General features: G+C 39.6%; 3 protein-coding genes across 5 annotated transcripts; 1 reads left to right on the top strand and 2 right to left on the bottom strand.

Moving 5' to 3' along the window:
* Positions 1–958: 958 nt before the first annotated feature.
* On the bottom strand, positions 959–9,836 carry LOC136779025 (serine/threonine-protein kinase Wnk-like). The gene is made up of 8 exons (XM_066736307.1): positions 9,701–9,836; positions 5,257–5,391; positions 3,558–3,652; positions 2,466–2,894; positions 2,010–2,265; positions 1,591–1,918; positions 1,333–1,519; positions 959–1,271 (listed from the first exon to the last, which is right to left on the bottom strand). Exons 1-8 carry the CDS (start codon positions 9,738–9,740, stop codon positions 1,014–1,016), a joined length of 1,728 nt encoding a protein of 575 aa, XP_066592404.1. The 5' UTR covers positions 9,741–9,836; the 3' UTR covers positions 959–1,013.
* A 1,068-nt stretch (positions 9,837–10,904) lies between these two features.
* On the bottom strand, positions 10,905–14,487 carry LOC136778957 (alpha-taxilin-like). Of its 3 annotated transcripts, none has more exons than XM_066736183.1 (6): positions 14,415–14,487; positions 13,744–13,859; positions 12,775–13,578; positions 12,553–12,711; positions 11,261–12,481; positions 10,905–11,200 (listed from the first exon to the last, which is right to left on the bottom strand). In XM_066736183.1, the coding sequence occupies exons 2-6, from the start codon at positions 13,807–13,809 to the stop codon at positions 11,177–11,179; spliced, it is 2,274 nt and encodes a 757-aa protein (XP_066592280.1). In that variant the 5' UTR covers positions 13,810–13,859; positions 14,415–14,487; the 3' UTR covers positions 10,905–11,176. The 3 variants fall into 3 exon arrangements, with proteins under 3 accessions (XP_066592280.1, XP_066592281.1, XP_066592279.1); XM_066736184.1 differs by having other exon boundaries at positions 13,744–13,827; positions 14,415–14,478; XM_066736182.1 differs by lacking the exon at positions 14,415–14,487 and having other exon boundaries at positions 13,744–13,987.
* Positions 14,488–16,354: 1,867 nt separating this feature from the next.
* Positions 16,355–23,500, top strand: LOC136778864 (prostaglandin E2 receptor EP2 subtype). Its single transcript, XM_066736003.1, has 6 exons — positions 16,355–17,236; positions 17,422–17,661; positions 20,089–20,266; positions 20,353–20,588; positions 22,103–22,331; positions 22,454–23,500. The coding sequence occupies exons 1-6, from the start codon at positions 17,039–17,041 to the stop codon at positions 22,564–22,566; spliced, it is 1,194 nt and encodes a 397-aa protein (XP_066592100.1). The 5' UTR covers positions 16,355–17,038; the 3' UTR covers positions 22,567–23,500.
* The last annotated feature ends 86 nt before the right edge of the window (positions 23,501–23,586 follow it).

Genomic DNA, 23,586 nt, shown 5'->3' with positions numbered 1-23,586 from the left:
AAAGTAGATAATGTTTCCTCGCAACGTTGCCAAATCCTCTTAATTTTTTCAGCAACATCAAGGGGAACCCCGAGTATAAACTCGGTCGGTAAGTATAACGACTAAAAAAAAACATACTTTTACGAATTTCGCAATTGAATTCCATTAGACTCTCCGTCGATCAAATTTTACGCGAAATGAAAGATTCTTCGTGTAGAAGGCCTTCTTTTTTAAGAGTTCTAAGATATTAGAGAGGGCATCGTAAAATCACCACTTTACTGCGCTATACTAAAACAGCAGTAGAAACAAAGTTTCCTGCCGCTTTAGTGGATCATAGCACTAAAGGCGAAAACACATTTGTAATGTCTTTACTTTCGAGAGGAAACTACTTGATACATTCTTTCCACGTTACTTCACAGTTGATTTCAGTTCGTATTTTCTTGATCTTTTATATCGCGGCTATTCCAAACTTGACTTATAACAACGCGATATCGGATTTTTAAAGAAACTCGACGCACTAAGCAGTCGGTAAAAGAGGAAAGCATCGTCGATAAATTTTCTACAGTCGATAAGTCGCCTTCTTATCCTCCTCCCCCTCCCAACCATTCTCTCTTATATTATAAATGAGTAAAAATAACTCCGGTAAGAAAAGAAACTCTCCTATTTCTTTTTTAGAGGAAAATATCGTACAACTATCTTTATTAAATAATCATACGCTACATGAAAACCAAAATCAAAGCTATTTACACATTTCCTAATGCAAGTAATACTTAGCTAATTAACGCAATAAATTATATGTACATATTGTTATAAGTAGAGGCAAGAGCCTCGGCTGGACTTTACGATAAATAATAGAAGGACCTTTCCAGCTCTTGTCTAGCAAGGCCCAAAACTTTTGACATAAAAGATTCAAGTGAAATTCACCTCCTACTCCTCTGGAAATTAATCTCAAATCGCTTGGACCCCTCGACGACTGACTTAGAGAGCCGTAACGGCTTGATTGAACAAAACTACTAATTGACACTAATTATTGCTTATTCTTCGCTCTTGCTTTCAGCAGCCATGGTGCCATTGTCGTGATTTTTGTAAGCGGAGAAGAAAGCGAGTGCCTTCATCAACTGATAACTTTTACTAATGGGAATATTGCTATCGTACAAGCCTTTGGACGCCTTGCAGTCGACATAAAACCACCAGTTGCACTTCAAAATTGTCTGATCGAACAGCGTGGACTCCGGACACAGGAAACTCTTCATGATCAAGCCATCGTCGGTCAACGCACAGACATGGAACACCTGCACAAGTTCAATGGATGCAATAACTTTGTTACCTTCCCTTTATCATTAACAAATTTACCATGCAACCAAGATCCTCGTCAGCGTATAATCCAGGAAAATGTTTTTGGTCCCCACAGTAGAAACTGGTATCCGGAAGATCCACTCGGCTGGCGAAGTTGTCATCGAAATTCTTATCATAGCCCATTGGATAGTACTCGCGTGGAGCATTCATGACCTTGGTGGGTCCAGGGTTATATTTATTGTTGCTGAATGAGAAATCAAGGTAAGAAAAAGTTTGATTTCCCAATAACATTAGACACAGAGATATATCGATTACTTTTTAACAGGAGACTGAGTGGTGGTTGTAGTGGTGGTGGTGGTGGGGATAGGTCCCTGCTGTTTTTGCATGAGTTGCTGCTGTCTGAGGAGAATGGCAGCTTCGAGGGCTTCCAGAGTGATGTTGCTGGCTTCGGCAAGCGCCTTCAAAGAAGTTTCCATTTCCTGAATTGGTTGCAAAGAGGGTAAGGAAGATGGCAAGGATTGACGTTTCTCGTTTTGCTGTAGTGGCAACTGTTGACTGGATTCAGCCGCGATTGGCTGCAGAGACATCAGAGTCATCTGATTCACCGACGAGGCAGCTTCCTCGCTTGGGAGGGGTAACTGAAAAAAAAGGAAAATTTATACGCTGCAATTTTGCTGTTACGCTTCAATCGAGTGATAAATCAACCTTGAGAATGCGAGGTTGAGTCAATTATACCTGTTGCAGGTCGTCCTTGGAAACTTCATTATCAGATTCTTCCAGCAACGTGGGACTGTTGCTGATTCTATCGGTTAATTGAGATAAGGACTGTGGCATGGCGATGAAAGGTGGCAGACCACCAGTAGCCACGACATTTGCCATTGGCTTGGTCTGATATGCTTCGGTGTCCACGACGCTACCAGCTGGAGGAATCGCTGCCACTATGTTGGGCAGCCTCGCAGGTGCAGCTGCTGGAACGAATACCTGCGGCCCCTGAAGAGTCAACAGCTTTGGTCAATCGCAGTCTCGTCGCGGGAGCAAGAAAACAGCGTGCAAATACTACTCCTACGTGCAGCACACTTTTGCAGTAAAATAAGGTCAACGACTCGCTTCAACCAGCATAGTTAAACCAACGAGCCATTGTGCAACTTACCAGCAATTTTCAACCGAAACATACGTTCCTATCGCCTTACCTGTTGAATCCTCTTCGTTTGCATAGCCATGAGTTGTTGCTGTTGCTGAGCCAGCATTTGTTTCTGCTGCATCTGCATTTTCTGCAGCTGTTGCTGGCGCATAGCCTCCTGTTGCTGGAGTCGTTGCTGCTTGAGAACTTGAAGAGCCAAAGCCTCTTGCTGCATTTGTTGCTGTTGCTGCTGCTTGAGCTTGGCCTCCTGCTGGAGTCTCAGTTGTTGCTGACGCAGCATTTCTTCCTGCATCTGCGGGGTCAGCGATGGTGCAGCGATCGTTCTCAAGGCCGTTGAATTTTGCTGGACCACCAATCGCTGCCTCTCGGGTTGCTTGGCCATCGGTCTAGCCACTCCCGCTGGCAGGGGTTTGAACGGTGGCACTGTTGCTGTTGCTACTCTCACATTCTGACTCTGCGAGCTCAATGGACTCGTATTCTGTAACGTCAAACCTCGTTTACTCTCTATTCAAACCCTCTTTTCTTTCCGTCGAGGGATCTATACAATTGTTTATAAAACATTTCCATTAGTCGTCGATCCTTAAACTCCCCCCCCCCCTAACCGAGTAAAACCCTCCTCTGCGATTGCAAATAAACCGCGTGGTACGTATTACACGTTCGGAATTCTTTTTTTTCGGCCGACTGGATTTAGCAAGAACCAGCTACTCTCCTTTTACCGGCACTCGTGCATCGGCATGCCAATTGATTTGAAAATCCAGCACGAGAGCTTAGATCGAGCGCGAAGATTTCTTCGGCTTATCTCGAGATTGCTGAAAAACAATTGACACTCGTCCATCCGGATCTGGTACCGCGTTTGTAAAAGATACAACAGGTGGGAAGAATTTCATCGGTCCTCTTCTTGCACCGTGCAACAGTCCACGGTACGATGGAAGAGGAAATGGGAACACTGTCGCTTGTAGCTGACCCAGGCTGAGCGATTTTACGGAGCGAATATGTAAATCGAAGCGAATCCAGTTGTATCGATACTCGCGCGCCATTTGTAACAAGGCTGCTCGACTTTTCCCTCTGACGTCACGAGCATTACCATAGGTAAAAAAACACATAAAGGAATCGCTGAACTTACGCCATTCTGAGACACCACGAAGTTTCCACGTCCAGACTGCACGCTCCTCCTCTTGGAGCTTTCCAAGTTTGACAAGGACTCTCTAAATCCCAACTCGTCGCCAACAGTGAAGCCTGAAATTTGTATCGCAAGGCGTTTATAGCAAAAGCAGATCTGAAATCACCTCGCTGACAGGCTCGCGTGTAAATTTCCGAGAAACAAAGCGGGTGAAAAGGTTTGGCATGCATATCCATTAACAAATATGACATGGGGAAAGATCGGGCTGGCCCGGCATAGAGAGACGCGTTGGGCAACTGAAAATTATGCAAGCAGAAACGCGTGTTAGTCGGTTCTGAGAGAGGCCTTTTTCCATTTCCAATAATCATGCAAATAGAAGGATGGGCGAGAGACGAGTTTCTTCGCGAGTTGACTCTTCGTGAGATAACTAGGCCAGGCCAAGGTGACGAGTATGTCAGCTTAAATGTAAAAGCTAATACGTTTGATTGCTCGCCGAGCAACGGGGTCTCTCCTTGCAAAAAGAACCTTCCACCAAGCACCAGTGACAACCGACGAAGCAAGGATCCTACAAAAAGGGACTTTGAGATCTTTCACATTTTTTTATCTCTGTAAATGACGATGAAGAAAGCAGGTGCAGAGCTATGATATGCAATGATAATTAACCAAGGGTACCTTTGTACCTTTCGACATTCGGAACTCTCGACCTCGCCAGCTTTCTATCATTATTTTAACTCTGTGACAAGCCCAATGATTCATTGCACTGTAAGTCACTTGTCGATCATTTTAGTTCATTATGCAATTCCTCGTACGCAACGAGATGCATCGGGTCAAACCACTTCTAAGCACACGCCTTTTAAGTTACGGACACCACCAGCTGAAAGCATTTCACGAAGCTATGGGATGATAACAGCGATAATGCGTCGAAAACTGCAAACCACTCTCGTTGCACAATCGTATATAACGAATGATTCGTTGAAAATGAAGACTTTTGAAGGATAATTGATCCTGCGAGTGTATAGTTTGCAAGGGAAATAATAGAGAATTTTGGGAAATGTTCTAAGGTAATTTATAAAATATACAGTATATGTGTTTTATAATTATTTTGATTTTTTGTAAACTTTTATCTTACTTGGGAACATTGAACGCGAGCGATGAGAATTAATGGTAAAATTATTAAAAACAATTTTTTATAAACCTGTGTTTACATTAAAAGAGGGTCACTTTACAGGTGAACGGTGGCCTTGGTATTAATCTCAATCGGACGCACGTGACTCTAGCGGTTACCTTCCAAAACAGTGACAAAGGACAACGCATCGAAAATAAACTGGAAAACAATCTGGTCTCTCCATTAAAATCCTTTGTTTTAAAAGGAGAAACTATGCAAAGTGTGATTATTATCGGTAGGTTTGCAAAATTAAACGCGAGCAATAACCATTAAACGCTCGTGACTCTAATCGAGCTGCGTTATACCTTCCAAAATATCGCTCTCTCAAGGACATATATATAAAAAGTGAAAAATTCGGCTACCCACGGAGCAAAGATTGCAAAATCGGTACATTTCGCAATTTTTTTTTTTACAAGCTAATTAAAATCTTGCATAAAAGGCAGTGGTGGTAGTTATTTGCATGTGGCGGAGAAAACTAGTCGACGAGGCTGCTAATGTGTGTGCGAATGATTTTGGTTGTTTTTGGTCGAGAGATTCGACGAAGGGTTGACTCACCAAGGCCGAGGTAGCCTTTGACACCCCCGAGGTTCCGCACCCGGAACAGGCCAGACTTTTTGAAGGCGCAGTTAAGCGTGAAACCAAAATCCGATTCCAGCACGCATGTGCCTACAGCCTCCCGCCACGTACATCCTGGAACCAAAGAGGAACTGCAGAAATTCTTTCTCCATCTCCGGTCTCGATAAACCACGCTCGTGAATTTTTTTACTTCACTTTTCTTGCAATCTTCTATCCTGTGCCATCCTCTTTAGTCCCGTAAAACTCTGTCAACTCTGTTTTTCTCTCTGCATCGACCAAAATCGAACTGTCAGAACTCTCACCATTTTTCAGTCTGTACCTACGATTGATTCGGACCTCTTCAACGTCACCCCGAAGAAACGAAAGTCGACGACCCAAATAATTTCGAAAAAAAATAGTGAAAATTGCGAGGAATAATTACGAGGCGCTAATTAACTGCAAACTCATGGCGACAGGTGGAGGCGATTTTTCCACCAGAAATTCCTTGCGGTTTGTGTATATTCGAAAGAGAGATTCCCGAATCAAACGCCTTCTCATCTTTGCTTACCGTGGCAGCTGCGCAATCAATCTGGCAAACAATTCGTGTTTAATCGTCGACTGAAAGATTAACGTGCCATGAAAGCATCAACGCATCATTTTCACCGGTGCTCATGAAACGATTAGTTGTAAAATTGTAGTAAAGCTAAAATTATGGTTTTCTGAGATCTAAAATTATATCCAGCCTAAAGGAGGCTGGGAAGCCTGCTGTAATGCGAGTCTGCTCCAATTTCTGCATCCTATTGATGATTTTCCTTCGAGCAGCAGGTGGATGTACCATTAAGAGATGCAGCATCAATGACGAGTCTCAATAATTACTCCATTCGTGCTTTATTACAAAATGTAATTAGCTTCTTTACAATTAAGTAATTCTGAAAATTTGTCAATTATTTCTAACAATTCTTCTCTTCACGAGTCCAACGAGATTCTGTACTTTTTTCATTTCAAAGTTTTGTTCTTTGCGTCAAAGTTCGTGAAAGGAACTTCCGGAATTCATACGTCCACTTGCCGGATCGGAGGCGTGCCATCGGGCCATAGCCTAGTGACCCACTTGGAACCTGACTAAACGTCCATATTGCCCGGTATGAGTGACCAATTCTCACAGACGCACGCACACACGGACCATTTTGGAGACCCGAATCACCGTGAGAATCCGAAATCGATCATTAAAATGCCAAATTTAACCTTCTTTGCTACCTGCATTCAAATCTCTGGCTAAACCAGAAGAAATCCTCGATAGATCCACGCAGAGCTACAAACCTCGTAGGTTTTTATTCCACTTAAACATTCACCAATAATTGTTCGAATCGAATCAATTCGAAATGGCGAACAGTAGTCGAGTTTCCTTGACCTCTACCACCCGTAAATCACTTACGAGTATCTCTATTTCGAGCAAGGAGAGAAAAATAACTGCTATATACACTAATGTTACGATATTAGAAGCCAATTGCATTGCGTGCACGTCCTTCGGGTCTATATTATTAATTCCATTTAAGTGAAAAGCAAAAGGATCGTTAAGTTTATCAGAATAAATACTCTCGTAGAATTTTTTCTTCTTCAAACCAACATTATTATATCCTTCTGATTAACAAGCTTCGAGAGGTTTCCTGGTTATTAGAAATTTTAGCAACGTGATTAATCGGTGTTTCGCACAGTGGTTGGCCTTTCGATCACAAGATTTACACCTGAAGGACATTGACGGTACTTTCACTGCTCTGCTCTGTTGATGTAACAGATACAATCAAGGATTACTCGGAAACCTATGAACGAAGCTTCACTTTTCTCCCGGGATGTACTTCGTGTACGCAACAACGTAACGATTCTCATGATGGTCTTGCTGCAATACTTTCTCGTGTCTGACCTTTACCTTGGCAATTTCTTCTGACACAGTTCCTGCTCGCCTCGCCGTGTAACGTTAATGACACGCGTTACACATTTACATTAGTTTCTCAAATCTTGCTAGACTTCTTGACAAATTTGTCCAACTCCCCCCTCCCTTTCTCTTCGTCTATCGATTGCCAAGTATGGAAAATGATTTGGTGCCTCGACCGAGCGTGTAGAAAGTGTCCAGGCAAGAATAAAACGTTTACACAGGCTCACTGGCCTGATTCCCCAAATAGCCAGACGAAATCCCAAATAATGTTGATACCTCGTGGATCTTATCCTTCTTCTTCGTGGGATTGACTTTTTTTCTCTCTCCTCACTAATTTTCCGTATCAAAGCACACAAGAATGAGACATCTATCCTGACGAGTTTATCCGGTGAAGGGATCCAAACAGAGGAGGTCTAATGCCGACTAATCTCTGCGGACCCTCGATGAAATTGATAAATCAACGTTGGGCGTTCCTCTTTTACAACGATTATAGGAGTAGCCGACACTGGTAGTTATGTGTCTAAAAGGGAGAAAGTCTCGTTACGACGACGTTCCATTGTAATTATTGATACTCGTGTTATTACAGTGTCAATTGAGAAAAGTGGAAGAAAGTACTGGCGGAAATTAATATCGGTTTGAACTCTGCGCCGTTTTTCACTATCGAGATCGTCGTGCGTCGGGCTGAAAAATAAAGCAACTGTAATTAAGCCTCCAAAGGATTTGTCTCATCGTTCGAGTGCGATTGGACCGTGGATTTTAGATTCTCTGAGTGGAGAACAGGGGGGGGGGGGGTTGATGGATGGACGAGGAAAGTACAGATAGACGCAAAGATAGAAATAGAAGAGAAAAAAACGTTTATAATTGGATACGTGGAAAGCAGTTAATTTGCGTTCGAGTAATACCGATGTTAATCGATGGGGCACATCATTGACGTGGCACGAATCCTTTCTCCATCGTCATTACTTTTTTTTTCTTTTTAGTCGAATGGACAATTGCTTACTTTCGTCGAGCCGCTCCATTTTTTCCAGCCGATGTACTCCGCGTCCCATACGAAAACTGATATTTCTTGCACTTTCTATCACGATCTGCATCGATGCTCATTCTCAGTGACCCTACCATTTTTTCCCCTCGACGAATCCTTGCGCGTCGCACCCACTCCACCAACGCACGCGATGCACGAAATTAAGAGAGAAAATAATAATGATAAGAGACCAATTGGGTAAGCCGAGTTGCGCAGTCAATGTTGGACAGTTCCTCCGATTAAATTTTTATGTACAAGATGGGACATTTTTTTGTTACAAGGAATCAAAGCTTTTGCAACTGCGTTCGTAACGTTTATTTTTGGGGATTGCGGCAGGAAGGACGAATAGCGTGAAATTGCTGAAAATTTGCTCTATCCTGGAGAGGAGTTCGATAACGCAAGAGCATCGAGTCTTGGCTGCGCAATATTTACAAGATCCTCGCAGGTTCTCTGTACAATTTTATTCGCGAGGCCACAACGTGAATTAGTGCAACGTGAAAGGAAGACGAGGATTGATCAAAAGTCCAGAGCAGTGGTGAGTAAATATAATAGTCAGTCAAGGTAAGTCGGGAGTCGATAGCACAGAATAAAATTTGCAGAAAATACAAGGCGTAGAAAATGAAAGGCCCAGGAAGGCGCGATTACACTCACCAACAGGAGGATCCTAGAAAAATTCTTTACAATACTTTCTATACACGTGTGCTCGTATCGAGGCCCTCATATAGCTAGAGATTTATTTTTAAATCGGTTCAATCGTGAGAAATTCTCTCTAAAGGACTACTCTCGATACGATGCTACTTCAAGATCTCTCAGCTAACATTTTGACATCCAAGGAGCAACGGAACTTGCTGAAGAACTGGAAATCTTGCAAATTGCACTTGCCCATGGATGTTCAAGTGTTAGTATCGCATCTTACCAAGCTTACGGTATACAACGCGCAGCTGATAGTCCTATTGCTCGTATCGTACACGATTTAACTCCATGGCAACGGAATGCCATTTGCTATAGGCTCGCGAAACCCGCGAGAATAGATTATAAAATTACAAAATTCACAGTTTTAAATATAATACGAGAAAAATGAACGAGAGATCTATTTTTATATTTAATAACCATCCTTGTCAAATCGAGAACGAAATTAGCATTAAAGAAAAAGTCGACACATTTACTTTGTCTAATGAATTCAAGAGCGGTCATGCTCCGGTTTGTATGGAAAAGAATTTGTTTACAACGCTGTACGAGTTGTTTGCATTAAATCCATCCAATGGTTTTACGGTTTCGCCCAGTAATTCAATTATCTCTCAACAATAAAATTGATTTTCTCCACGAGAGATGCTTTTCCTTTAAACTAGTCCATCATCCACGGCAGCTCGAGAGATTCGCTTTAAATAAGATTCAGTCAAATTTCGTTGAACGAGCTATAAATCAGGTTTTCGTTATTGTCCGAGGACCATCAGCCGCTTAACGAGTTAAAGAAAAAAGTCTGCTGTACGTACCGACGACCACGAAAAGAAACAAAGTGGTGGCGATCTTCATTTTCGCCTAGCTCTTATCCAGAATTGCAAGTTCGAAGCTTCGGAGTAAATGGCAGTTCCAGAGACTTCCACTGGATACTCGTGGAAGGTAAATAAAATCGAGCAAACTAAAGTGTGGTGAGTCGGAATTGATATCGAGTGGCCGATGAATCCGATCGTGCGAGGATGCGGAGATTTGCTCGGGAGAGAAAAATTTGACGATCAGCCAAAAACGAGAGATTTTCCAGCGAATCTGCACTGCACACTTGGCAGCGGAATGAGAACGTGCGCCGAGATACTCGTTCTCTTGGATACTAGCACCACATGGACACGTCCGTTCCAGGTAAGCACGCGGGGCACTTTCAGCACCACCGGTCTTCAGGCCCGAAGCAAACTTGGCAATCGGGGCACTTTACACACGCCTTCCCCTACCTACGCCAGCCTAAGACGGGGAGTCTTCAAAACGGGGGCCTCTTCCAATTTCTTCTCCCTTCGAAACTCTTCCTTCCTCAAAATCATCATAACGTTTTCGTGGATAAGAGTCTCCTGCATTCCAATTTGCACGATTTAATATATAGCTTTTCTATGTTAGTTAAACCTGAAAATAAATAATTGCTTTTTTCACATCACAACTGGTTTGTTAATAGATGCAAGGGTTAGGGGGAAATTCAATAGAACACTGGAAATTATTTTGGTTCCACGAGGAAAATTGATTCTCGGGGCCCTGTCATGATTGGACAGTACTGGAGCTCCCCACCATCAAGGACGGCCAAGTACGGCCTATTCACGATACGAGTCTGATACGTGCACATCGGCGTGTGGCCGCAAGATACAACCTGGCCAGGTGCCGCTGACCCACTCGGACGAAACGATAACGGGACAGCTATGTGCGTTCATTCAGAGAAAGACAACAAACTCCAATAGGCGGTCCACGAGTTTCGTGGAAACCATCGAGCACCGATCAATTCACCCTATGGCCTCCTTAACTATTACCTCCTCTACCTGCAACGCGTTGCTCCGATTTCAATAAAAACAACATAACACTCCGGTGAAAGTTAGGTTTAATGCACTTTGATGTCTGCTCTTGCAAATCCTGCGTACGCCTGCTCTCCTCATGACCAAGATTCAATGAAGCTTTTTATCAAGCGGTAATCTTTCAAATTTTTCTTTGTGATAGAGTGATGGGTATCTAGTACCTGAAATTTATTCAATGGCTAGCGTACGTTACACTTTGTTAAAATAAACATGATTTGATTGATATAAATAATAATAAAAACTATCTAGCCAACGTTCACAATGATATAAAATTAAGTTGACAGATTCGATAGGTGACTTTTCTTATTTTTACATGAAAGTGCAAATTTTTCTATCAGACAGATGTACAATTTTCTTGTAGAATTATACTATGTCGGGTAGTAAAAGTTACGATTCTACTGATGAAAATCCTAAGAATTCTCTTTATTTCTTCTTTTTCTTCCCTACCTGAAAATTTTTTTCATTAATTTCAATGTAATTCTTACAATTTCATTACTTTGATTTTACCTTGGTGGGAGCTAGACTTTCTTTGTGCTCTCGATTGTCCTCCTTTTTATTTTCAGCAGATTCTTCCACTGGAACGGATAGCTCCACTTGATTCGATGACTTGTTATTTTTACTTTCCGTTTCTTTAATTTCCGTGGACTCTGGTACAGTCTCATGTGCTGGATTGCAGATTTCTGTCTTATCGGCCTCCGCGAGGTTGGTTTCGCATGTAGTTAGATTAGGAACATTCTCATTCGTCCCTTCCTCTTTCTTTTCAGAAGATTCTTCTATGGACACGGATTGTTCAACTTGATCCGATGATACCTCACTTATACTCTCAGTTTCTTTATTGTCCACAGTTTTTGGCTCACTTTCCTCAGCCGGATTGCACTTCTCTGCTGTATCAGCTTTCACAAGGATTTCTTCATTTGTAACTAAATCAACAGTATTTTGATTCTTTTCATCTGTCACCCCTTCAACCCCCGTTGCATCCAAACTCGAACATTGTATCCTGTCGTTTATATCTTCTTTTTTTTCCATTTCCGCATTTGGATTAATTTCTGTACTGGACTCTTCTTTAACATCAGTAGATAACTCGATATTATCCACTTGCGGTATTGAAGAATCGACCGCACACTCACCATTTGAAATTATTGAACAGTCTTCTATCTTTTCCGAGCTTTCGTTTGAATTAACGCATTCCATGGGCAAGGGACTATTTTCTATTTTATCGTCACCCTTGCCTTCGGTCTGCAATTCCACCTTACCAGAGGCTGCATATTCTTCAATTTTGTCCTGATTATCAGAGTTTAAGGCATCTACTTCATTCTTGTCTTCTTTCTTTTCCGCTTGTTCTTCCGAAGCGTCTTCGTTGAAATTCTTTTTCATGATTTCAGATACATGAGCTTTGCCCATCTGCATTAACTTGAAAGCTCTTTGAGCAGTCACTTGACCTTTCTCTTCAACCGGTTGTTTTGCACTTTGCTCAGTTTCAGTTTTATCAATAATCTCGGATTCCGACAGACCCGTTTTCTCTTTTAATTGAGCAAGCAAGGACGTTCTTTCTCGCTGGAACATTTTGCAAAGATCTTGCAAAAGAGAAGCTTTTTTACTGAGCACTGCCATCTCTCTGTCACTGATTTGTTTTTCTGCTGCCATTTCAAGCAAAGCTGCATGACTCTTTTCCCATCTATCTTTCCACAGTAAAGTTTCCTTTTCAAGGGTGACAATTTTTTTCGACATCTAACAATAGAAAAATATAGTTAAACAATGCTACATAGAAAATTGGTCAGAAATGAGATAAAGACAAGCACCTTCTCCATCTCTGTATTAAACTCCCCATAAACCCTATGACTTCTGGTAAGTTCATTGTGAAACTCGTCATATTTTTCTGTGTACATTTTGATTTGTCCTCTAAGATTTACTTCAGTTGACTGAAGATCTTTAACTTGATTTTGGTATTTTTGTAATCTCTGTAATGAAATAAAAATATTACAAAAATATACATTTTTCAATAAGATTTAAAAATACCTTACCAATAACAACTGCTGCTTATCTTTTAATAATGCTTCTTTTTCTAAAATTCCAGTCTTCTTCACAGTCGTTAATTCCTTTCTCAAATTTGTCATCTGTTGCTGAAGAGTTTGCACTTGCTGTTCAGACAATTCAATTTGCTGATGTAAATATTTAAATTTCATTTTAATATTTACATTATCCTCGTGCAATTTTGAATTATTTTCAATACTTTCATTCATAAGAGTGCTTAATTCAGCTAAATTGGTCTGAAATTTGGCAGAGACTTCCTTTATTTTTTCTTCTCCCTCCTTCATTCGCAGCAAACTTTCTTCTTTTAGTGCCTTATTTTGTTTTTGCAATTCTCTACATAGGCTCTCTAATCTTGTACTTTGTAAAACTGCTTTGCTTCGTTCATTATGCTTCTCTCGCTGAAGCTGCAAGATTCTACTACTAAGCTCTTCCATCTTTGCTCGAAGCAAATGATTCTCACTCTCAACCTTATCATTTCGGTTTCTCAACAATTTTATTTGTTCCTCAGGAGTTTGAGCATTCTTCAGGTTTGCTTTTGTACTTTTATTTTCTTTTCTGGAGTCTCTATTTCTCCGTCTATCCTTTGAATTTTCCTTACTGTGACCTTTTACATTTTCTTTAATAGACTCTTCTACATTTTCCTTGACCTTTGGGTCTTCCTTCACAATATCCTTGACATCTTTTACTTCTTCCATTACTTCTCCTTTTACATTTTTTTTTATATCACTTAATTCTTCCTTTATAATTTCTTGTTTTTCCAAGAGCACATCATCCTTCGCAGCTTTGAGGGTATTCTAAAAATTGATTACAAAATTTAATACAATAATTGGAAACTACTTGTAGTGAAGAATTAGATTTTTCAGACTAAAAAATAATGATGTGTTTATTATTAGAATATCTAAGGGGTGAAAATAATAATTTGCTTGAGGTTATGTTTACAGCTCTCTGGTTACACTTACTTCAATTGCTGTTTCTCCAGCTTCAGGATTCTCCACTTTCTCATTACCTTCAATCTTAGTGTCCATTATCACAACATCCGTGAACTGCAATTTGGCATCAACAATATTATAGGCCGCTAGAAAATATTAACGATCAAACTATTCACGAGAGTAAGGGCGGTGGATATAAATCTCAAAGCTGAGTAAAAATGTCAAATTACACCTTCACGAATCAATATACGAATTACAAAAAATAATTTAACTTAAAAATCAAATCTAATATAGAGATTAATAATTACTATTAATAATTGCAATTTAAATAGAAAAGGGATGCGAATTTGGAGCATCAATAAATATTTAAATAAGCACACACGCGGTTATATCACCAACTACGATTTTGTATCTCAAATTTCTATAATTTAACTAATTTATCTATAACAAAACATATAAACAATTTAACAAATTATTCTTTTTTTAATTGTAACAATAGTAATGACCACGTGATATTATTATCTTAAATATTGAAAACAAAAATTCATATAAATCTAAATAACCAGAGCAATATTGGTTTCAGGGACAGTACAGTGTAATGAAGGGGTGGGGAAAAAGCGATATAAATGAATGAATGCGAAATTCATTAAATCAATAAGGAATGTGTCTCGATGGTAATTATTTAACGCAACAATTTTTACCTGACGGTGAAATACGAAGCTAATTAGATGTGAAAATTTTGAAGAATAGGAAAAACGTCACGTTGCTTGCAAGCAACGACACGGTATGATGGTCGGAAACGACCCCCGAATACATCCAATAGTTATTTTGGGAATATATCTAAAGTTAGAATCGTAGAAGCCGACACGAAAGGGCCTGATTACCAAGACGAGTCAGTAATGGCATTTGAAAAACTTAAAAAAAAACACAATAATAATAATATTGAAATTTCTATTATTCCAAACTCTATATTTTTAAATATATGGAGTGATTCATCGAAAAATCCCATAATAATTATATACATTCAAAAATATTTGTTTCTTCGGTTCTCACATTCTTGCGCGCGCATTTTATTATTGACTCGCGGTTAATTTGATTTTTCATTTTACTTCATTCATATATTTATAATTTTTTAGGTCTATTGCGCGTATAATAATCAAACGATACAATATTTTCTTTCTTCAGGTAAAATTGCGAGCTGGGTGGAACGTTTTGCTAAAAAAATTCGTTGTAAGATTCTAATGAGATTATTGATGGGATTTATTCCGAGAAAGGTTTCCAAAAGGAATTTACTATCGTAAAATCACTGTTTGCATTACAATTAAATTTATCATCATGCAAAGATAGTAAGCACCAAGTCTACAGGTTTATTTAAATTAATTTCCTCGTGTCTTTCGACAGTGGGCATTGTATGTTTATAAAGCATACCTTCTAAAGATAATCCTTCATTATAAGCACCATTTTATCGGCACGAATACGAATGGATCCTGCATTTATAGTTTCTGTTTAACCCCCTATAATTAGCCTACTGCTAATCTCACGGCATAAATTAAGGACGTAGAAATTCCTCTTTGTCAATGCGGTATTTATTCACGTTCAATGTTATATTATTTTAATTTTCAACATACGACTCCACTCTTCCAATGTTAGTACGAAAGAACGAAGTCGATACTACATATTATTCAATTGAATGGTTGCTTTGGTACAAATGAGCCGATTGGCCTAAAACGACATTGATTATTAGCTGTTGGATAGCTACAGATGAAGGTTCATTCACCCTGGCTCTTTTTTGGCTGTCGCCTCTGCACTGTCGTCCTTTATTTCGATGAAAGTAGACGATAAATTGAGCAAGCAATTTATCTCCTAAAACTAAAATAAATTAATTATCGAAGTCATATATGAAAAATTAAGATTGAAGTATTTTGTAAAAATAGGAGAGAATTAGTACATTCAGTGCGAATTAATATTGGAGTATTGCAGTCATTGATGGAAAAATTTTCTTGTAACTAGATAAATGGCACAAACTGACGACGTGTATTAGATTAAAGCCTAATGCATTGGATAGAATCCAAATATCCGGACAGTTCAAGATTTCACATGGTTCGTCCGAGCATCAGTATCCTTGGAAGAACAATATTTTCTAGTAATTTTAACGAGCAACAGCCGCTGAAATCAGGCGTGAACTTATTTATCGATGCAAAAGGCGGACTCTAGCGTGTATATGGGAACAAATTGTATGATGCATTATTTATAGCAGTGGTAGATTGATAGAACCATCTATATTTACCTATGCACAATGTAGCCTATAAATTGTTTCTAACAAAACACCATAAAAAGCGATCCTTTGCTCTTCTATCAAGGAAAATAATAATATCGTAAGAAAATTATCCTTTAAGTTTCCCATCGCTATCGATGATATAAAAAATTTCCTTTCGAAGAAAATTTATTTACATTTATCTGAAAAATTAATACTTACTTGAGAAGAGCCTATTTTTCTCGTACCCCAAGTAGTGACGCAAGGACAAAAAAGTGGCGGGAAAAAGATTCGAAGAAGGGCGCATGCGCGGTGCGGCAGATGTTACTTGTAGGAACACGAAGAAAAGTGAGGATTCTTCGTGGGTTTCGAGTAGTGCGGCAGAGACTCCGTTGGCTGGAGGAGTTCTCTTTGTCGCTCTTTCGAAAACTCGCAGATCGACCGTTAGTTCGCAAACCGCGCACGATTTACGGCGGGAAGAACGGTTTGAAAGAAACGCGAAAAATTAATATCGATTTTCTAATTTCTTTCACTCGTGGAAGTTAGTAGATGTTCGTTTTTCTGAAAAAAAAAAAAATATAATACCATTACATACATAATTTTTCCTTGTCCTACGTCGAGGAGATAAACCGACGACCTTAAAGCATCGCGATAATCGGTAGTGGAGTAGTAATTGTGATTGATGAGTTTAAGAGTTTTAAATCTTGTTATTGCTGGGCGAGTCTGTTTGTCAGAGTCGTGAGACATGTGTAGCTGGATGAAATGTCACATGAATTTTCAGTGGAATTTAGGTCCAGTGTGTTTATAAATCACCAGTACCACAGGTAGGGCCCAACAAGGGCCTGGGCTTTACAGTGTTGTCGGATTTCGTGTTTTCGCTCTTCACGTGGTGCGATTGTTGCGACGCCAACAGCTGTTTATCTAACACTCGGGCTAAGAGAAAGAACGAAGAAAACACACCTTTTTCGTTGGATATTTCTTTCGATGAAAATAATGTCGATTGTTCTCGTTTGAAGTATTATGATCTTCGAGTCCCATTCTTCTCGTTAATGCATCGATAAAGGAACAATAATGGAAACTTCGACGGATTATTGGAACGAAACGTTCCTCGAAGAGGATATAAACTCCACCAACCTTGTAATAACCGTTAATCACATTGCAACGAAGAGACACGTGTCTGTCGTTGCACAAATGGTCCTCACCCTGGTGTACTTCACAGGCGTGATAGGAAACGTGGCTGCTCTAGTCATTCTATTTCATCAAGATAAGGTATTTATTCACCCAGCTCTCGGAATCTTGTAACAATATTTATTTTTCACGGCCCTTGGCTCCAGTAGTACGGTTTCAACAAAAAAACGTACTCGCTAGTTAGCGAAGTAGTATTTGAGGAAGATTTAGGATCGGGAGGTGCGATAAATTGAGAGTATTTTTGTTTTGTTTTATGATGTTTACAGAGGAGGAATCGAAAGCACTTGCTAATGCTGCGTTGTTTGGCCACAAATGATTTGGTGGCGCTGTTGGGGATGCTGGTGCAGATGTACTTGACGATTTACGTGGGAGATGTGGCGTCCTGTCGAGCATTTTGTTCGTTAAGGGTCGTCTGGAGGCTTTTTGGACTCTTCAGTGGCTGCGTTGCTATCGTAATGGCCGCTGAAAGATGGCTCGCTCTAACCAGACCCTTTGTTTATCAAAAGGTATAAATTTCACCATACCAATGCTAAAATTCAAAGCTGGTCTCAAATTGACACCGAACCAAATCTTTTACCCGAGCAGTGGCGATTCGTAAAAATGATGCAGAGAAATTTTGTTAATTTAATCAAACTAGAAAATTAACCTTGAAGGCGTGAACGCTCAAACTTGATCGATGAAGGATATATTGCGGCACTTTTCCTCTCTATGAACTTGTTCAAGGTCGAGATATGGTGAGAGGTAGAAGTTCAAGATCGTATGTACGAGAATCTACGAGACCCCTGAAGCGGTGTTGCGTGGCGATTTAGCGTATAAAAAAAAATATGGCCCACGCAAAAACCGATGAGACTCGGTGTAAATATAAAGAGTATAAAGATATATGTGAATCGAGTGGTTACCGAAAATTAACTTTTTTCCCCTCAACGTCAACTGTTTATCTTCGATCTCTCGGGTCAAAGGGCATCCCTGCTCCTTATACGCATGTATGACGATAATAACAGGGAAAGATTTACACGCTGTACCGAAATTTACGACAATTGTACTCACTCTACAGGCATCGTCTAAATTTAAATCATAATAAATTCATCTCAATGAAAATAAAACTTTCTAAATTTCAGAATTTTCAACTTGGCGAGATACGATAGAAACGAATAGTTCAACAAGTTTACATGTTCGTGGGAATTTTAACTGATATCTGTAAACGGGATGCAGAAGAGAAAAAAAGAGGGAGTACCGAGAGCGAGAGAGATATGGCTGAAAGTGAAAGTTTTTTCCTCGACGAAGAAAGAAAATGAAGGATAAATGAAGAAGACGCATCAAGTGCTGCGATTGGAAAAATTAAATTGGGTCATAAGGCTAATGATACAAACTGCTAGATAAATGACCTCAATCAACGGTACCCCGACAAATCGGCAATAATTTCGAATCTCGTGCAAGATGGCACGTATTTTGGTTTGACGCTGATAAGACCGCAAACTTTCATTCAAACTTATCGCTACGAAACAAAGCCCTATAAAAAAGGAGGAGCAGAGATTCGAGTTTGGTTTCTGTCAGCAACAGCGCGACGGATCCAGTTAAGAATAGATAATGCCACGGGATCAAAGATCTTGTTTACAGCAAAATTATCTGTCTGACCTTCAGCAGGCAGCATCGTGCGATTAGAAAAAAGCTCGAAATTCCGTCCTAGAAAACCACTTGGATCCTGGCTGAATAATAAATTATTGCTGTATAATTATCTCGAACTAATGATTCATTCGAGTTAACCAGAATAGCTTCCTGGATAGTTAGTAAACGTTAAACGTCTTTCTATATATGAAAAGCTTGAATTAATTCAGCAACAATCATTGTATATGGTTAGGGAAAATCTTAAAAACTTCTCTTGAAATCCTCCTGGTCCCATAACACAAATATCCCCAGACATTCTTACAACGTTCCGAGGATACCCACACGTCTTGTAGACACGCTGAGGATGTCTCTTCAAAAATTGAGTATAATCAGAATGGTATCTGTCTGCAAAATAAATTATCGCTATATGTAATTATCTCGAGCTAACGATTCAATTTAGAAGACCAGAGTAGTTTCCTTGATATTCGGTACAAGTTAAACATCTTTTTATCAAAAACTTAAATCAATTTTTCTGAAAGAAACGACGTACGTTTGCTAAATATACAGCGACTCTGGTCTCGCTTCAGGAGGTTCGCTAAGAGAACTGTCTCGAGCAAGCTAGTGGCAATTTATGGAAGAAGAGCTGCAGCCTCCACGGGATCTCTTTTCAAGTCGCGTGAAATTAGGGTGAGGGCAGACATCATCTCCCCTGATATCGTATTATCTTTTTATCGCTGGAATACTCTCGTGAAAAACGAGGGAAAATCAGGATCAATGCTCATAAAGCCCAGACACAATTGAGTTTCGTTGTGTGAAAAACTGGGTCGTAGTGATGCGGGGACTTTGTATTTGTCGCAACACGCACTTTGGAAGCCCACAGTACGCTTCCACCAATTGCCAAAGTAAACCAGCTTGAACAGCTTTCAAAACCCATGAAGACTCCTGAAAGATTTATTATTAGCGACAGTCGATGTTTCACGGTTGGTTCACAATGAAATGGCTAATCTATTATAATACACGCTATAACGCGCTATAATTAATTTCCGCTAGATTAATATTGTCAGGCAGCCTACAAAGGTCAATATTGTCTCTTGCCATTTTATACGAATCGCTACACCAATGTTGTGCTTGTATGTGTATGTAGAGTACTACCACTCCTATCTACCCAGTGTGTGTACATGTGCCTTACACAGTGGGTTCTATGAACGTCACGAAAAACCAGTCCAAAGTCGTTAACGTCCTACGCCACGTTTAGGACAAAATTGGCAATTTTCATTAAGAAGATATAAGTAAACAATTTTTCATTTATTTTTACTCTTTCGTTTCAGCAAGTGACATTTCCGGTCATCGTGCGATACATGCTGTGTCTGTGGCTAGCAGCTTTGACCCTAACCAGTCTACCGATCCTAGGATTTGGCTTGTACTACAAAGATAATCACTGTGTTAGGTATAGAGAAGCAACGGAGCCCGCTGATGTTGCTTACGCTTATGTTTGGTTCTTCTTCGGTGAGTCACGTTCATCTCTCACTCTGTATATGTGCGAGCGTGCAAATTGTAGAGGAGAAACGTTATTGATAAATATATTTCTGCAGGAACCGTGCTATGTTTATCAATAGTATGGTGCAACTTGGCCGTTTCGAGAGCCTTGAGCAGACTCGGGCGACGTGCTGGAGCTCTCAGACGCATCTCAAGGTCATCCTCGAGAGCAAAGCCTCTTTTGACGGTGAATCCAGCTCCGGACATGGCTGCAACAGTCGAGGAACGAGCATTCGCAAGATTGATGGCCGTACTGTCGATATCTTTCGTGATCTGTTGGATGCCGCAAATGGTTAGTGACCCTGATCATCGATTGATCCTCGGAAAGATAAAGATAGATAGATAGAGAGAGACAGAAGAAAGGAATCGTTTGATATGCTGGAGCACCCTCTACGAGGTTCTATTATATGCGAAGGGTGCGCTGCTTCGACGAAGACTCCTACGCAAGTGGGAACGTTGGGAGGGAAAAAACTGTTCTTAGGAATTTTGGGTCAAGGTTGGATCCAACTGCAACGCTAGATTAGATTGTCTTGCAGGAATAGTGCACAAGTGCTAAAAATGACATAGAATTTTTGTAATAGCGAGGGATGTCTTAGGATTTATTTGTAAGGGCAAGAAAATTAAGTGACCCCGAGTGTCCTTAATTTTCTTTTTTATATCTTTCACTATTTGGTAACTCTCGCAGAACCTTGTTACTAATACGCGGTAGGATGGGAATATCGCAATCGTTGCAATAAAGCGAATTTAATAAAGAGAAAGAGATTGGGGTGGGTGATACATATGTCTTCTGCAGAGTTTAAAGTAGTTCTGTAAACTTATTTAGCAAGCAAGCGAATTTATGTTATATTCTGTAAACATTCGCAGCGTTCTTGAGTTTAGGATAACCATAAGTAACGTCAGGGTTCTTCCGGTAATATAAGTTCTTATCCTTCTCGTGGGTGCAATTGAATTCACGCGTGACGCCTGGCAAGACTTTTTAAATTTATGTATTTAATATCATTGTCTCATGGTCGACTTCGTGATGCGATTGGTTACCCATACAGCACCAAGTTACTTAAAGACACATAGTCATCGATGGCAGACGCGAAGCTGAATAACACAGGTGCTTCATCCCGATCATTGCGATAAAAGGATTTCTGACACGGAAATAATTGAATGAATACATTCTCCGCGTGGAACAATAGAAATTCCACTGACCGATGAACTTGCTATGGAAAAACGATGGCGCTTTGCGATAACCAACAGTATTATCGAGTCTGCGAACGTCTCGTTGCCATTTTCTTATTCAACGACCAATTCCTGCAGTATTTGCTACAGAGTTCCCATTAACATTCGCGTAACGCTTTGGTATTTATCGGAATATTTTAATTCTAGAATTTACTCGTTTCATTCAAATGGCACCCTCGCTAATCGAGATTCCATTTGCCACTTCTGGTTGTCGAAAAAGATTTTAAAATAATCTCACGTAGGTACGCGACAATTTTGAAGAGTAAAGCTACTTATCGATTTGGTCAGCGTGAAAACAACCGGCCATTAACTGTTCGCCAATTACCGGATGTTGTCGAACAAACTTGAAGCTAAACCGAGCTAAGTACGTGTGTCGACTGGTGCTTTAGTAGTTGAACAGAGTTTGTACAATTTTTCAATAGATCAGCATTGTTATGAATATTCGATTCTTGAATTTAAACAAGTTTTTTTATTAAACACTAATGCTAACAATCACAAATGTAAATAAATACATATATAAAAAAATGTCGATGGCTTTGAAGTATTAACTGCGTTGATGCTAATTTATCTGGCTTGCAGGTATCGATACCTTTGGCCCAGTTCTCGATGGGGTTACCGGAAACAGCGAACTTTGCTCGCAAAATGATTCGTCTTTTCCACGTGACTGCCGATATACTTCTTTGCATCCATTTCACCCTGGATCCATACATTTATGTACTTCTTCGAATGCCCCGGCCCCGTTTCCGTTTGCTAAAGCCACTTTGCAGAATTTGTTGGCCAGCCAGAAGTCGATCCAGTTCATTCACTGGTAAATACGAAACGCTTTTGTTGTTTTTTCTTTTTCGTCGATACTATTATTTTATTCCTAATAATTTATGTTGCTTTTTTCGTATCATTTTTTCTCACCTGTTTTCCTTCATTTCCATGTAGGGACGACAGATCACCAAGGGAGCAGTGGCGATCCACCCACGCCCATCACAGAGGCTCCCTCGACACCTGTTAGCGAGGAACGAGAACCTCGTTTGCTGGCTCTGGCCGTCTGAAACTGGCCTAGGCGAATGATCCTCTCGAAGAAAAAAAAAGAATTACAGTAACACTCCAGTATAAATCCTAAGAGAGAAAACGAATGGAAGAGGATCATTGCCATTCATAAGGAAATTGAAAGCATGACGAGAACATTGAAATATCAAATTTGAACGTCAATCAGGAATAACCACGACTGCTAAAATGGATCCCAATTTATCACTTTGTACATTCCCTAATTGGATTTTTCATTATTATTTTTCAAACATTTGGTATTTTGTTATTTTGCGAATCACTGATGAGTGTGGATGGGGTCAACTAGATACTAGAATATGATAAGATAAAAAGAATGGTAATGATTATTATTCGTGTTTACATCTCTAGTCAATAACTCAATTTAAGAATGACATTAGTTTTTAACTAACCAATGCCAAAGCTGGCATTGTTATATTTACCAACTGTGACTATTCAAAGTATCCTTCTGATTTAACGAATTCATGATAATGTGAATTTAGTTTATAATCATATTTATATTATGATATTTGACAATGCATTGTACATTATTTTTACTATTCGTCTACAAGAATTTTTTAATACTTCCACGATTAACTTAATGCTATATTATACACGTAAATCTATTAAATAGGTCTAGGTGTCTCGTGAAAATGTTTTAATGATGTGATTAATTTACATTAAATGTAAATGGAATTAAATAAGTGTTCACAAAAATTCTGACTTACCCCCATTCTCTTTTATTATTTAAGAAAAATAATGTTAATCTTAAAAGTTAAAATATATAATATGGGAAGCTCCTCGAAAACCCTACTTTTTTCTTAGACTGCTACATTATTTTAGGCTTTCGAAGATTAAGTATCTTATAAAGTAATGACTTGTTTCTTTAATAGTTCTTTATAAAGAAAAGCCAAATTGTTCATTCTTTCTACATCACTAGAAGTTTTTATTCAATAAGTGCACACTTGTAATTTCATCATTTCAGAAAAGTAATTTAGTTCAGTCTTGGAACGCTAGAGTTTAACTTT

The sequence above is a fragment of the Prorops nasuta genome, unplaced genomic scaffold (genome assembly GCF_024137725.1).
Source record: "Prorops nasuta isolate Cenicafe-Biocafe unplaced genomic scaffold, Cenicafe_Pnas_1.2 PNAS00015, whole genome shotgun sequence".
NCBI classification, from domain to species: Eukaryota; Metazoa; Arthropoda; class Insecta; order Hymenoptera; family Bethylidae; genus Prorops; species Prorops nasuta.
This window is presented reverse-complemented; position numbering and strand designations above follow the sequence as displayed.

Bases quoted from the DNA above. Each gene is read 5' to 3' on its own strand.
- LOC136779025 (XM_066736307.1), bottom strand. From the start codon at position 9,740: ATGAAGATCGCCACCACTTTGTTTCTTTTCGTGGTCGTCG. The intron at 2,895-3,557 runs GTGGTGTCTCAG...TTGACGTTACAG, and splicing joins AGTCTGGACGTGGAAACTTC to AATACGAGTCCATTGAGCTC. The intron at 1,919-2,009 runs TATAATTGACTC...TTTTCCTTTTTT, and splicing joins CAAGGACGACCTGCAACAGG to TTCAGTTACCCCTCCCAAGC.
- LOC136778957 (XM_066736183.1), bottom strand. From the start codon at position 13,809: ATGGACACTAAGATTGAAGGTAATGAGAAAGTGGAGAATCCTGAAGCT. The intron at 12,712-12,774 runs GTAAGGTATTTT...ATTTCATTACAG, and splicing joins ATAAGCAGCAGTTGTTATTG to AGATTACAAAAATACCAAAA. The intron at 11,201-11,260 runs GTAAAATCAAAG...AAAAATTTTCAG, and splicing joins AAAGTCTAGCTCCCACCAAG to GTAGGGAAGAAAAAGAAGAA.
- LOC136778864 (XM_066736003.1), top strand. From the start codon at position 17,039: ATGGAAACTTCGACGGATTATTGGAACGAAACGTTCCTCGAAGAGGAT. The intron at 17,662-20,088 runs GTATAAATTTCA...CTTTCGTTTCAG, and splicing joins GACCCTTTGTTTATCAAAAG to CAAGTGACATTTCCGGTCAT. The intron at 20,267-20,352 runs GTGAGTCACGTT...ATATTTCTGCAG, and splicing joins TTATGTTTGGTTCTTCTTCG to GAACCGTGCTATGTTTATCA.